Genomic DNA, 16102 nt, shown 5'->3' with positions numbered 1-16102 from the left:
AGACGCACTGCATATTTTTGACAACAAGCCTCAGCTGAACATGGATCATGTGTCTTAGGCACAAGTGAAAGGCAAAATAAAAACTGAGTTTGTCACAAAGGGACTTCATATATCGTCTCCTCGGAATACAATAGAAGTCTTCATTGCTCATGCATCCATTAGTGGTCAGTCAAAAACAGTTTTAAAGTTTTTGTTTTTCTGCACATCACCTTCCAAAGCTATCTTTGTTGCCCTACCCAGATCTGGATCTGTGTGGCACAAGGTCGCCTCTATCTGCCCTCATCATTTGGCAGCCAAGAAGAGGCACAAGGGACAGATTGCTTACCTTAAAGAGTGATGAAAGTCAGCGATTATGTCACGTTGCGGAGCGCAGCGCTGCATCACTTACGACTGGAGGCTACAGCTCAATGTCTTTCATTTAATTGAATAAAATCACTAAAATTATTGAATGTAGATATTAAGTATTGCAGGATATACACTTTCAGTTTTAGGACTAAGTCACATTCATGCTTTTTACTTATCGCCCTGTTTGGCAAGACTGTCAATCAACATGGATCCAGCAGATTTCTACTGAACATTTCAACAGCTGTTTATATGTGAGAGTACTGGAGAGTATAAAGTGTATGCAGTAGTACTGTGTGTGTGCTTAGTATTGAGTGCATGATGCAGAGTATGCAGACCTGTGACGTACCAAATATATACTGTACGTACATTCAGTTCAACTCATTGCACTTTGTGCATACACACAGCTTCAGTAGAGTCCAGTCACCAGATGATTATGGGTGCAGTGTTAACGTATGCAGCAGTTTGGTGCCTCGTTCACAGCCAGTGAATTTCCAGCAGCATGGGAAGTGTCATCAAGGTCAGCAGTAGGCCACTGCAGCTTTGTAATAGGACACTCCACGCTGAGCAGGGGAGGAGGAGCTCTGCAATAAGAAAAATAATGCAGGTTCAGAAGGAGGAGCATTTTGTTTGGCAGTCACTCAAATGTTTTCTTTCTGTTAAATAACAGGATGCACACAGCTGTGGTAAACCCTGACCATGAGCACAGACAGCTTACTTTTCTCAACCACTGAAGTTTTGGTCGCTGTGGCTGAGTCGGCATATTTGATGTTGCAGGTGAAGTTGGACTTGCCGTTGGGCAGGTTTTTAAACAGCAGGCGGCAGATGTTGCCTGGGAAGATGCGGACTTTGGCACGTTTCTTGAAGGGGGCATGCTGCTCCTCGTCTGGGTCGGTGGTGTCAAAGAGCCTTTCACCATTTGTGTACTTGCAAAATGGTTCTGGTGACTCAGCTGGAAGCGAATATTTGCAATCCATCCTGAGGTGGTGCTCATCTATTGAGCAGTAGTTCAACATAATCACCTTCTGGGCTGACGCAAAGCCTATATGTGGTATGACACAAAGACGTGATCAGATATTTACCAAACCATTAAAAACACCAATCTATAACCTCACTCTAGTCATCAACGCCAGAAACACATTCATCATGAAAAACACAAATATTTGAAAAATGTCCTCTATTAACATTACAGAAACCATGAATGATCTTACCAAAAAGTAAAACTGTTGCCAGGAAGAACATTCTCCCAACTTTCCTGACGGAACAAAGACAGATATTAAATAAAACAGAGTCAGAGCAAAGTAACACCAGGCAATTATTAACCACCTCAAACAAACGGCTTGTACTTTGCTTCCATGTCTTCACATCATTGAGATTCAAATCAAATAAAGCTGACTGTGCTGTAAAGAGCGGGGTCAGATTTCTGAGACATGAACGCCACACTTCTGCAGTTCAGTGCAAGCCCACAGAGATTACTGGAGAAAAGTCACTGTGCCATAAGACTGAGCAACGGACTCACTGTTTACGCTGCAAAGAGATGGACTGCAAACTTCACTGGTGAACTGCCAACACTGACACATTTCTGTGCTTCACCTCTCTCGAGAACGCCGCCTGATTGTTTGCCTTCTTGAATTCAATGTTAAGAAAACACACAAAGCAGTTCAGCTCTGTTTTGTTGGCTTGATGCATTTCTACTCTCGCCTCCATTCAAATCTTTTGCATTACTGCTGACTCCAGTGTTGAGCCAAATCTTGCATCCAGGCTAAAAGAAAGCATTGTGTGTAGCACAGTTCAACCACAGCTCAGATCCAGCAAATAACAGTACATGAATCATTCTCACCTTGTCTGATGCAGTTTGAGCTTTCCTCAGCGCTCTGCAGTGTGATGCCAGGGGTAGATACGGTAGAGGTCGGCTTATAGAAGAAACAGTGGAGAGAGGGAGGGGAGGGGGACAGAGAGGGAGGGGAGAGGGAGAGAGAAGGGGGGAGAAAATGCTGCTCCAGTCGACTTTGGGGACATTTCTCAGTATTGTATAAGGATTTTTATTGATTTTTCTCCCTCTGTTTTACCAGAGGATCACATGTCAATACACAAACCTCTGGCCACACATTGAAAGATTGAATTCAGGCTGCTGAACAAGAAAGAAAAAGGAAATGTTGTGATGAGGGCTGGATTAGCTGCTGAGACACCTCAGCAGCTGTTCATTTCCTCATTCAGTGTCCAAATACAGTCATGTCAGCAGCTTCCTGCATACATCTACCAACATTAATCAAGATATGTACATATTGAATACAAATAGCAGATAATTCAATTCAACTAATACATTAAAGAACTAGAATGTTGCATTTACACCTGCACAAATACAACAAAGCACTTCATAAAGGAAGCAAAAGACCACAAAAGAGAGTATTATGTGGGTATGATCATTAATAAGTACATTAATACCACATTAAATCAGTATAAGTGCTAAAATCAGACTATTTAGAGGGCTCTGTCAAAGCTGTGACTAGAGTACGGCCACACTAAGTAGGCTAAATTTGATCTTGGCTAAATCTCTTTCTCTCCATTTTTAAATTCTTATTTTTTTGTCCGACAACACAAACAAAAAATATGTAAAATTGTGAGTTAAGATGGTGTAAGAACATAGATAAGGTGACAGGATGGGACTGTACCAACTTAGATGCAGTTCTGAATGAAACCATGTGACTAACAGGGAACCGTATGGGAACGTTCTCGTAATGTCCCAAATGTCCTCTGTGTAATGTTGCAGTCTGACCATGAAGTAACCAAAATGGAACGTCCTCCTTAGTGAACATTACTATTTGTCCTACTTAGACCCATATGCGCTTGTTCTGATTAAGTCCTCAATGAAACATTCACATATGAAGAACACGTCCTCTTTGTAATGTTGCTATGTGACCATGGGAGAACGTCCTCCTAAAGTCATATAGGGAACTTTGAACTGTAGAACTCAAAAGACTTCAGAAGAGGACGTTTTATGATGGTCCCCAATGTTCTGTAAAGTTTCGGGTCGTTTGTCCCCTTTTTAGGGGATGTTACACAGGGTCCCCAGAACGCCCCCACCAATGTGGGTTACACAGCAGAATAACGTGGCTGCTTTGAGCTAAATTGCATGCTAACATGCTCACAATGACAATGCTAACATGCTGATGAGAAGCAACTAACGTTACCATCTTAGTTTAGCATGTTAATATTTCAGCACTAAAAGCAAAATACCAGATGAGGCTGATGGGAATGTCATCAGTTTAAATGTCTTTATAAACCAAATTATTGGACAAATTTGAATGCTGAGCTGATGACAGTGCTACATGATGATCAGAGGATCTATTAGAACTTATCCTGAAGGGGGCATGACTGTGTGCACCAACAGTCATGGGAATCCATCCAGTAGTTTCAATCAAAACCACAAACAGGAACTTCACGGTTGAGCTATAGGAAGAGTCAGTAGAAGTAATCCTCTGGGGACCATGAATATCTGTTTCATGGTCCAAAGTGGTGGACCAACAGATGGACTGGCTGAGAGACTGACAATGCCATCCTTAGAGCCATGCAGCTATCTTGCATGGCTAAAAATGAGCTGCCTTAGTGCGGAGGTAGTCCCAGTCACTGTGGGGTTAATGGTAATAAATGAGAGGCCTGTAGCATTCCTCATCTGGTAATGCTCATATCTAACATAGCCCCCCACTGAACTACGAACTGAATATCTTAAATAAAAACCCAGTGAATGACTACAGTAAACACAGCAAAAAGATACCACAACACGTAATGTAATGAAATAATATCAGTGACGAGATCAGTCAGCAGCTTGTACACAGCCACCTCCAGCAGCCTCTCAGTAGTCAGTAACAGTGTATAGTTGAATGAATATTTGATGTGACTAAGTGTTTATTTAAATATTAACGGCTATGTAAAATGATGTAATATTGGCTTATGTCAAATCCACTGAGCTGGAACTACTGTATCCTCTGCGTCCTCTCACTGTGTCCTCTCACTGTATCTCCTCACACTGCTCATCCATTTTGTCAAGGTCCTTCTTGGACAGTTGCTGAACAACTGCCATACTGAGGCAGTCTCCCAGGACACTGACAGAAGCGTTGCAGAGCTCTCTGAAAGGCACAGACCACAGCAAACAGTGAAAGCAGAGGATATCTGCCACTGCACACTGTATTGTACTTGATGTATTAACGCTACACCTTCACACAATTTTGTCTCCACCTTTTTGACCATCAAAGGCAAAGAAAGCAGGTGTAGTGATCCCGGCCAAAAGCATTAATTAGAGATTCTGTAGCTGTGATCCCAGCTGCTCCTCTGCTGGATGCTGCTCTTGATACACTGCAGGTGAAACACCATCTATTCTTCTTTAATGATGCATAATATACTATGAGTACTCTGCTACTATACAATACTGTCATTATAGTATCAAACTGAACCAAGTACTGATTAAGTTGCTACCACTGAAAGCTTAAGATCCATGAGGAACACTGTAGTTTCATGTTACAAAAGCGATCCTCATCCTCTGTCAATGTTCCTGCAGCTGATGTGGCTTGTTCTGGGCTGATGTCATTCTCTCCACAGAGGTAGGCAGTAACTCATTTACACATTCACAGCAGTAAGGCTCCACTTCACTTCTTTCTTAACTTTGATTCAGAAAATTCTCACACATGAACACACAGCACACAGTTGCTTCTTTGACATTCAGTCCTGGTCTGCATAATAGACTTCCCCAGCTCCCATACACAACAGCTGGGACACGTAGTTAGGGACCATCAATAAATTACTGTAAGAACGATGCGTTACATAATGTTTTCCCTGTTCATTGTGTTTGCTCATCTGGTTTTAATCAATGTTAGAATATTACTGAAGTTTACTTTGATTATGAAGGTGTCATTGGTGTATTTATTGGCAAAAACACTGCAGGGATTATCTATAATTACTGTAATAGTAGAAATGTTTTATTTTGAACACACGTATAATTATTGTCATAAGATATGTTATCATCATTTTCACCTTAAGAAAATAGTATTTACTTCCTTACCTTCCATCCATTTTTTTTCATCTTTAAATACGTTTACAGTATGTAGTAAATATGCTACATTCTGCATATATACAGTACAAATACTATACTGGATGTGGGTATCCATGTATATGCTTCCATGTATTAAGAATTTAGCATGTTTGTGTGTTCTTTTCACTGCATAACAATACCAAAAACGGTGGATATGAGGGCTTTATCTACATTATATGAATATCTAATGTAACGCTATTTTTCCCCAATAGCTTCTATGTCCCACTGACCCAAAATGCAGCGTAAAGACACTGCATTGCATTGGTGTACTTTTATCTGCAGCCTGCGTTGGGCTGCAGGTAGGACAGCGCATCCAGGCCTGCTATTACTGCTCCAGTTGGCTCCAGTAATATAGTCTGTGGTGTACTTTGCGCTTCTTTTGCATATTTACTTTGTGTTTCTATGCAGGTTGAAAGCTTCTTGTGTTTTGTGATTCAAACAGTGATTGTATGCTCTCTCTGGATGTCATGTTGAACTCCTCAAGGTCATAACATACTGAGGGTTATTGATCTGATTAGACGGATACTAATCATCGAGCTGCATCTGCCTGCCGTATTTTGTTTCCTCTCGGGTGTCTTTTATATGTATGTACAGTAGGACACACAAGCAATACATACAACAATTGTGTCCTCTGTGAATTTCTATTTTATATCATTCATTTATGTTTCAATGAGCTGCTCAGCATTATTTCTAAAGAAGTACTTGTAATACACATATTTTTATATTATATATTTTTTCAAATAAAGATAAGGCTTTGTTTACTCAATTTCCCACCAAATGTATACTACATGCTCCAGCAAAACTGCAGTATCATCGCTACTACTCAGTAAAAGTTTCCTTTGTTTTCTGTGCACGAGTCACTGATGGTCCATTAAATTCTTTCGCAATTGGAAAATTTCCCCGGCAGCTACTGCAGCAAGTAAATAAACTACAGTGCATTTGTCCATATGTAATCTTTAAATAACAACAACAAATTAAATGTTATAATATAAAATGATTTGCAAGTCACTTTAGTGCTTTAATGTTTTTAATGCCACCAAAAGAAAAGAGAAGAGAAACTACTGCAAAGGTGTCAGTCAATCATGTTAACTTTGAATGAGCTTTAACTCCTCAGGTCTGAAGTGAATGAGTGGCACATGCAGAATTAAAGTTTACCCTCAACTCCTGGGCTTTCCAAGCCGAAGGAGGTTTGAATGTATCTTTGTGTTTTTACACTAGGTGTCACCAAAACATCGATTGCTGTATTGCTCATAAATGTGGTGGTCCTTCCTGTCTTCGTCCTGCAGAGGGAACTGAGTGCATGATGAGGGCGGTGCTGGATGTGATATGAAAATCAAATTGATACCTTGCTTGCCAAGTTCCAGCGCCCTGACTTTTGACTGTCGGAAGTCAAATATAGAGATTTTACCACCTCCTCATCAAGCTTGAGTCACACATGACGGGAAAACGAGGGGGAAATTTCTGGTCAGGGCACTAACTTCGTTACCTGATTAATGGAAGGAAAGTTAGGCTAAATTAGTTTCCTCCCAAAATTGGATCTTTGCTCAGGGACGGTGTGTTCGTGCGTGTGAGAGTATGTGTGTGTTGGAGTGAGGACGTATACACAGCAATAACTGCATCCTCAGTCAAAAGTCAGCAGCCGCTCTGCTGATGCTGCTCCGCATACGTGCACAGAGGCGCAGCTCAACCTCGGGACAGGGACCAAACACCAGGTAAGATGGGCTGTCTCATCTGCAGAGTAAAAAAAATAAAGTCATGGCTAAGTCATGCCAGTGCGGTGAAAGAAATGTTTTCAGGCCGGGTTTGCATGTGCCGGGAGCTTGGCTGCACGGCTGCATTCACCTGCCGTGTGGACAAAATGTGCGCATAGACAGCGAGGAGAGCTCGACAGTTTGCTGCAGCGTTAAGACACCGCAAGGGCGTAGTCCTGCCTGCATTTGGGCTGCAGGCGGAGCAGCACGTCCAGGCCCGCTGATACTGCGCTAGCGGATACAGTCAGCTCAGATAGGCTCCAGCCGCAGGTTGCATGTTCACTTCATGCCTCTAGGTGATGAGCATCCTACGTTTTCCTGCTTTAGTCACTGATGCTATTCAGGGGCTGCGTGTTGAACTTTCTCATGATGTCCCTTGTTGAACTCTGCAGGGCATAGCGAGGTGTGAAGGTTATTGATCTGATCGGACAGATACCCGTCGCTATGGAGCTGCACCTTTTCGCCACGGCCTGTCTCCTGTTTGGCAGGATAATGATGACGCATCAGACTCACAGTATGTGTTTTTCTTCTGTATCTATTCACGTTCAGGCTGGCATGTCACTGTTGACTGTACTGGAGGAACATGCAAAATTGAGGTTGTTTCGGGCCCAAATCATGTTGGATTTATGAATGCTCACTGTGGGTGATTTTATTAAAATGATGAAATGCTGCAAAAAAAAAAAAAGTCCAGTCATGTAAATGCAATAAAATGCCAATGTTGTGAAAAACATTTGAAGACAGGTCCAAATTGTCCATGACAGACAGTCAATACTGCAGCAAAGATGTTATTCCCCAGTTTCACCACAGAGATCAGTAAAGTTTCATGAGGATTATGTAATCCAAATGTAGAAGTTTACAGAAGGATGAAGTTACTTTTAATCCAAGCTGCAGCCTACTTTTACACTGCAGTGAGTGGGAGATGGGTGACGTGAGGCCTATGTTACATCATGCCAAAAGCTCTGTGCAACCCTGTCATCAGCTCCTTTTTCTTGCTCATTTTCTGAACACACTGAATCTCGGTGGATGCCATCAGGACTTTTTTTGACACTGATCATGAGTTAAAGCAAAAATCTGTGAAGACCTTAATTAATGACAATGGCGGAGCTCCACCCTGTTCAAGATAAGACAAGCGTCCCCTTTGTTAGCAAAGACCAAACCAGCTGAGGCAGGTGATGTGACTGAGGAGATTAACCTGCACTGGGCTCAGTGTGCTCAGCTGCTGCAGTTACACAATCAAACATCCAGTAAAATAATAGGCCAACACAAAATATTTATTTTGCCTAATGCAGTTCTATTAAATGTAAATTTGAATTGCAATTATAATATCAAGAATTTGGCTCGGGTTAATGGTTGCTAGGGTTATGGTTTGTGTGATAGGGTGCTCTCATTGCCCCCCCCCCCCCCCCCCCCCCGTTAACAAATCACAGGCTTGTCATTGTGTAGCTTTGGATTCATGTTTGGGATCATTGTACTGCAGAAAAATTTATCTTTTCACAGATTACAGTCCTCTCGCAGACTACAGCAGAACTTTCCTCAGGATTTCTCCATACTCTGCTGGGCTGGTTTCACACTGAAAAAGAGAAAAACATGTGACTCACATCCTGTTTGTATCTCTTTCAGTGAGCTCAGTGACTACATTTCTGTTCACTCCACGCGGCCCTCAGATGTTTCCGTGTCTAACGTACCTGGAGCGAAATGTCAGGGTGGACTGTGAGTTTCCAGCCACCAACCATATCCCTGGCCCCTACTGCGAGTATCGGCAAGACAGCCGGCTAGTTGGCAGCACCCTCCCCAACGCCGCCATCTACGTGACCACAGAAGACCGCAGGAGGAGCAACGTCAGCCTGGTCACTCCCACTCTGTGCCGGCTCACCTGGGCCCCGCTGGCTGATGAGAGGCCTTTCACCTACACCTGCAGGGTTTACCAGGGCAACAGCTGGAAGGAGAACAGCATGGCCGTCCATCACAGTGAGTACCGTTCACTTCAGCTTGTTATTTTGGTCCTTGTTTGCTCCAAGCAGCAACCGAAACGGTATCTAAAGTCACATTCTGCTCTGTTGCAGGGATTCTTCCAATCTGCTCTGCAATCAGTGTCATGTTCAAATCAGCACCATGGCTTTTGTCACTGGTGATGTCACTTCCTGTGGCTGTGGGTCTTCTGAGTCCATGAATTGTCACTTTCACAGGGTAATGACTCAATGGAACTTTCTCACATGATTTGTGACTCACTGTGGTTTCATGATTGGTGGTTGACTGATTTTACTTTTTATTATTTTTAGGCAGAGAGCAGAAGCCATTAAAACAACTCTAAATTAAAAAGACTGGAGAAAATTGACCTCGACTACCTTTGAGGTGTGAAAGATTTTATGTAATAGACCTCATTCTCACCATTGTACCTTGAAGACCATTGTTTCACAATGCTATCAAAGGGGGGAAGAAATCATGATGATATCAAATGAAAAGCATTGCAGACAAATGCGACAGTTAACAGGTTTCATTTTCTATTATAAAGACTTATAAAGATCATAAAGAGCAGATTACAGAATGTTTTTGAATCTGCTGTCTTAATCAGGTCTCCCTTGTACATAGGATTCATTGAGACCCATCTATGTTAACAATAATTATATTAATGGCCAAATAAATATTAATTTTGTGGTTTTGTATTTTTTTGAAGAAAAACAGATGCTTCCTATAGATTTATATTGCACCTTATTGCTGTTCTGAACACAAATTACTTTTTGATTATATGCACTGACATTAAAAGTGGAGCTCTTCCCTCAACACTAAAAGAAATGAGAGCCCTTTGATTGGATTTATTATGCTACAGATTTATTAGAGTGGCAGTGTTGCATCTTTTTGCAGTTCAATCCCTCATTTTAGTTTGGATTATACTGCAGTCTCACTAGCTTCTTAGCTATGTACAGTATGTAACCCAGACAGGAATTCAGGTGGCTGATACGGCTATTGAGTAATAGTAATGAATACCTGCTCAAACACTGCCTTTCCTGCTAGCTGATGCTAATGCTAATCTCTGATACCTTCAGTACCTTTAAATAGAAGACGTCTGTACACTGGACCCCCATGTGAGGTTCACCTGGTTATAACCATGCAGCTCAAATACAGTCTCTTTTCTACTCCGACATGGTGCAATATCAGAGTTTTTCTTGCCATTGGACAGAAATAAGACAAACACTAAAAATGAAAGGCTGTAATATCAGTTTCACTCAGTGCTTTGATGCTAATATGCCCTACAGATTAAAAAGATGTGTATGTGTGACTGTTTTAAGTCTGTTTATTGATTGGGGGTAAGGCGGGGTGGGTCTCAGCTCTGCAGCCTTGTCGTTAGAGTGACACTGCAGCTGAATGAGTAATCCCTTTTCTTATGCAGTTCAAGTACTAACCAATGGACAGACATTACTAACAGAATATATGACGAGAGATGTAATGTTTTGCACAGTAAATATTCACTGTAATAATCCTGGCATGTCTAAATAAGACACGGCTCTCCTCCTGTCCAAGTACGCATGACTTAATGTACACACACATAATGTAGACAGTTTGTGTGCAATATGAAAGAATATTGTAACTTTATGTGTTTTTTCAATGCAGCTTTCATTTCAATATTTTCTTTCCACAGTGCACAAGCCTTTCACACTGTCGAAACACACTCATTTAGGGCCTCTGAAAGCTCTCTTTGTGCTGCTTACTTAATACAACCATGATGCTCTTTTTTTTTACTTTGATGCCACGTTTTAAAAAACAATTTTGCCCACAATGCATTTCTGCTACGCTGCTCAGTATTATTTGCAAAGTAGTACTTGTAATAAAGATGTCTTTATATTTTTCAAAATAGACAGCTGCTTAACTTCCTTTCATCCTGCCACCAAAGGTGTACTCAAAGCTATAGCAAAACTATAGTAACAAATAAAAGTTATGCACAATAAAGGCGTCTTGTCTTTTCTCAGCACAAGTCACTATTTGTATGGAATACACTCCTGCTGCTAATAATATTCTTTGTTATTGCTTAACATAATCAAAATATGTAAGTAAAATTGTATAAATACAATATATGCACAGTATATTTATGTAGTAGAAACCCATCCAGGGTGTATCTTACCTCTTGCCCAATACAGACATGCTAATCAGCATAAACAGACGGAGTTAAAACTGAAGTTTTTGAAGCCAATACAGGTCTGATGTTCTTGACTGTGTATCAAACATGTCTCCCTTTATACACTAGATGCCATCAAAGCATTTAGCGGCTGTCCTTGGTGGTGCTTCCATCTTTTGTCCTGCAGAGGGACCTCTTGTCTTGCACCACCATTTGACAGCCCCTTGAGAGCATACAGTACATTCCTGAGGTTATACAACTGAGCCCCCAAATGCATCAGGAGCTACATGACTTTTTGACATAGCAGGAATAAACAGGTGTAATCATTGATATTAATGATGGCTACATAGCTGTATTCAGTTTATCCAGCAGCACATAAAGAAGCTAACATTAGCTCCACCTTGGTTTAATGTATCTGGAATAATATTGGTAATTATAAAGGATTAATGTTACTTTCTGAATGGGGCTATTATTTAGTTTTGACACTTTCTTACTTTTGCTGACAATACTTCTCTACTTATATTTAAGTATAACTTCATGATATTGGTAATGGAGTATTTTTACACTACACATATTACTACTTTTCTAAGAAAAAGATTTCAACACTTCTTCGAACACTATGATACCAGTTTTTGGATGAAATAAACAAACATGTCAGCTTGGTTCATTTGCCTCAAGATATTTTAAGCAGAAGTCCAGGTCAGGTGAGGAGAACTCCTGGTTAGTTGGAGCCCCGAAGCAAAACAGAGCTTGATGTTTGCCAAAAGGACACAGTCTCTATCTGTCTTTCACACACACACACACACACACACACACACACACACACACACACACACACACACACACACACACTCACTCGTTCACTTCTAGGGATAACTTTAATGTGAGATGGAGGCTGCAGTTGTTGGAGAGTACCAATGGTTAATGCTGTGTGTGCTTTAGATCTGACACTTTTCAGAAGACGTCTCACTGCTGTAAAGAATCACATTTGAGTTGTTTTCTGACTGTGATTGTTCACACCTGAGTGCAGCTTAAGGGCTGAAGAAAGGTGGCCCTTCAGAGGGAAGAGGTATCACATCTAATTGTTTTGGGCAGCTGTCTCAAAACTGTGCAGCACAAACAAAACAGTGTCACTAACCGTAAGGAGCTATGAAGAGCAGCATAACCGGCAGCTGATGTCACTTCCTGTAATAATAAGCATAGTGCAGATCAGAGAAACCGGTGGAAATATTTTCTGCAAGGAAATTACAGGGCCCTTTGTTCAAAGGAACAAATACAAATATTGTGCTCGGCTTCCTGTCCTTATAAATAACCTTCAACTCCACTCCACCTTAGTGAGCACCGAAAAAGTGTGCTCTTCATGTAATTTGTAGATGAATGGGACATACTGTGAACTATTGTAATATAGATTACATTTTACCCCATACACCTTAAAGGGGACCCCACTCTTTGCATTGTAGAAGGTCTTCTGTGTCTCTGGAGGGAGCTTCATAAGTCTGAGAAAATAACTCTGTTCTGGGTTTGAGTCTGAGCAAGTTTGAGTTTGACCCATACTAGAGACTAAAGCCTTGTTGATACGGCTCGACTTGATTGGACTCGCCTTTGGCACCGGGTACTTTTCTTATTTTTGTTTTCACTGCAGAGAGGACCCCTTCAGTGTAGGCGGGATTCTCAGCTGCTTGTCACAGTGACGCTGTGTGAAACTGCCATGATCTTCTTCAATGCGACACAAACAAAGGAACAGCGGAGGATATGGAAGGGACGGTGTTTGTCACAGCAAGCAGACCGAGTGTTTCAGAAAAGGCTGAAGGCAGCAAGACAAAAAAACTGCTAAAAAAAAAAAAAAAAAAACAGGAGAGTTTGGGAAACCCTCCATCAGAGCACAGACGACGAGATGACTCTGGCTGCTTCGTGTTGCACAACTGACAATCCTCTCTGACCAATCGGTTGTCTGCTGTGTTTTCACTCCATCTTTTCGTGTAAGCTCAGCTCGCTTGGAACCTCAACCAAGGTGATACCAAAAGAGGACACGGTACCAGGTTCTGTCCACAACTTCTTATGGAAAACAAAATATGAAACAGTCCAAAGTGGGTTGAGTCAAGCCATTCCATGCATGGAAATGAGATGTGAAGGTTTGGATATCTTGACCCCTGCTGCTCGACCACTCTCCTCTCCTCTCTTTTTGCTGACAGTACTTCTCTACTTATATTTAAGTATAACTTCATTATTGGTAATGGAGTATTTTTACACTGTGATATTGCTACTTTTCTCTTCGTCCAGCACTATGATACCATGCTGAAACCAGCTTGGTTCATTTGCCTCAAGATATTTCCAGTCCAGGTCAGGTGAGGAGAACTCCTGGTTAGTTGGAGCCTCGAAGCAAAACAGAGCTTGATGTTTGCCAAAAGGACACAGTCTCTATCTGTCTTGCACACACACACACACACACACACACACACACACACACACACACACACACACACACACACACACACACACTTCTACAGTGATAACTTTAATGTGAGATGGAGGTTGCAGTTGTTATGGGGTTATTTACCCATATGTTTATATTGATCCACTGTTAGACTCAAAATGCTCCTATTTTACTTGAAAACTATCACACATTTATTTTTAGGTGTACAAAACAATGTGCATGTCACATTCAAAGCTGCAAAAATTAAAATTAAAATTAAATTGAGCAAGAGTATCATAACAGTTCGCAACCTTACCCTATTTTAGTTTGGGTAAAGGACCCAACAGTAACATAAGAAATCTCAGTACTCCGTTTGTGCTATACTGACACACATTAGTCAATTTTGATACAGTTATTTAAATCTGTGTCTTACGAGCATTATATTAAAGTACTGTCTTATTGACCTGCTGTAAGAGCACTTTTCAGACTTACAAGCGCTCATGCTTCTGTCACCCTGAGCTCAGATGCAGAGATCCAGTTGTTTGCACCCATACGACCAACCTGATTTCCTCTGTTTCCTGCTCAAGAATCATGTGATGGGTCTTGATCAGCTGCTGCAAGGTTAATCTAATCGTGAATTATTCTTCATCCTGGCCTCCCTCTGAGAGATACAGAGATGGATCGCAGGTCTGACGCTGAGTGTGCATGTGCATATTGTCTTTTATATTAGCACAGCTCCAGTGGCCCAAAACACCTAATTTCCTGGCTTTGTGCCTGAACCACACAGATAAATTAGCCCTGCCCCAGCTTGCTTTGCAGCCCCTCTGGGCCATCAACCCGTTTGGAAGAAGCCATTGCCAAAAGATCCACCTTATTTATACAAGCACGGCAGGAATAATCTCCATCAGCTCTGATATGCATTAAACAAGCATTTATCTTGCGCTCAGTGCAGATGTTAATGGAGGTGCTGCTGTTTTCCTATGAGTCAGTTAGGAGCATTAACCAGGAGTGGGGCACAGAGGGACACCTTTAAACCACATCTGTGTCATCCGGTAATGTTTGTGAAACTGCAAATCTTCCATTATGTCCAATAAGTAATTAGTGGCATCAAAAAAAAAAAAAAAAAAAAAAAAAAAGAAGAAGAAGAAGAAGAAGAAGAAGAGGAAATCACTGACTAAACAGAGGGCAGCAAAAAAAAAGGTTGGCAGGAAAAATGCTTGACAAACTTTTGCCTTGTATAATTCCACAAATCTGACTGCTGGACTGCTCCAAGCAGCCAATATACCCACTGTACAGTTAGCTGTAACATTGAATTAGCTATAAATGGATGCACTGGCCTCACCTTCTGCCTGCAGAACACTCACCACGAAGAAACATGTAGGTATGGATATTCCCTTATTGCAAACTATTTCTATAAGCTCCAACGCTTTAGTGGAAGTAGAGGGATAGGTCACATGTATGTTAGAGAGGCTGACAAGACGCGCCCCAAACAAATAAATGACAGCGGGTGTCCCTTTAACCCCCCTCAGCCACCCACCCAGCTTCTCCTAACACTTTATTGATCAGTCAGGCAGCAGACGTGACCCGGCGGGTCTGGAAACAACCACTTAGAGAGGGTCTTTGTGATCTGCCTCTCACTGTGTGATTAATTGTGTGTGAAGCAGGCTGTGTGCATCAAACTGGCTATTAAGAGAATATGATGGAGGAACAGAGTGATGGAAGAAGAGAGCAAGTAAAGTGACACAAATGCACATTTTCTGATGACAGCAAGGCCTTATATATGTTTTTATGCTGGTGTGTGTTTGACGTGATTCATTGGGCAAGAAAGGTCTTTCACTGGCATAAAAAGTGTGATGATTGTTGAGTAATTAAGGTGAATATTGATGGCTTCTGTATTAACTCAATAATTAATATCTTCTTGAGTGATTCTGCTTTTGAATTGGTTGACAAAGTTGGACACATTAAACATTGCTCCTACACACACACACACACAGACACACACACACACGGCTCCTGCTGTAGCTGTAGTGTGGCCTGCCTCATTTCATACAGGAAATGAACCCGATGCCACTGACATCAAGCTTGTCACATCTGACAGAAACCAAAGTGTGAAAACATGTTGAGACACTTGAATGATGTGCTTTGCAGAATGTGCATGAATATTTGCCATCATCAATTAAAACCTGGTATCTGTAAGAACAAAACGTGAGGTTGCAAAAGGAAATGGACTACATGGAAGATGACAATTTCCCTTTTTGTTCATATTCGCGGCTTATCAGTTTCCTGGGTGTACCTCCGCAGTTGTGTGTTGTGATGGGGCCAAGCCTGTTTGTAGTGACAACACCAACGCTCCCCCAGCGCTCCAAGTTCCCAGTCCAGTCTGGGCAGGGTCAGCTGGC

General features: G+C 41.6%; 1 protein-coding gene across 1 annotated transcript; it reads left to right on the top strand.

Annotated features, from left to right (window-relative positions):
- Positions 1-7623: 7623 nt before the first annotated feature.
- si:ch211-215c18.3 lies at positions 7624-10447 on the top strand. Its single transcript, XM_041952740.1, has 3 exons — positions 7624-7693; positions 8800-9147; positions 9243-10447. Exons 1-3 carry the CDS (start codon positions 7624-7626, stop codon positions 9347-9349), a joined length of 525 nt encoding a protein of 174 aa, XP_041808674.1. The 3' UTR covers positions 9350-10447.
- The last annotated feature ends 5655 nt before the right edge of the window (positions 10448-16102 follow it).

Source organism: Chelmon rostratus, chromosome 14 (assembly GCF_017976325.1).
Source record: "Chelmon rostratus isolate fCheRos1 chromosome 14, fCheRos1.pri, whole genome shotgun sequence".
In the NCBI taxonomy this organism is placed as follows: domain Eukaryota; kingdom Metazoa; phylum Chordata; class Actinopteri; order Chaetodontiformes; family Chaetodontidae; genus Chelmon; species Chelmon rostratus.
This window is presented reverse-complemented; position numbering and strand designations above follow the sequence as displayed.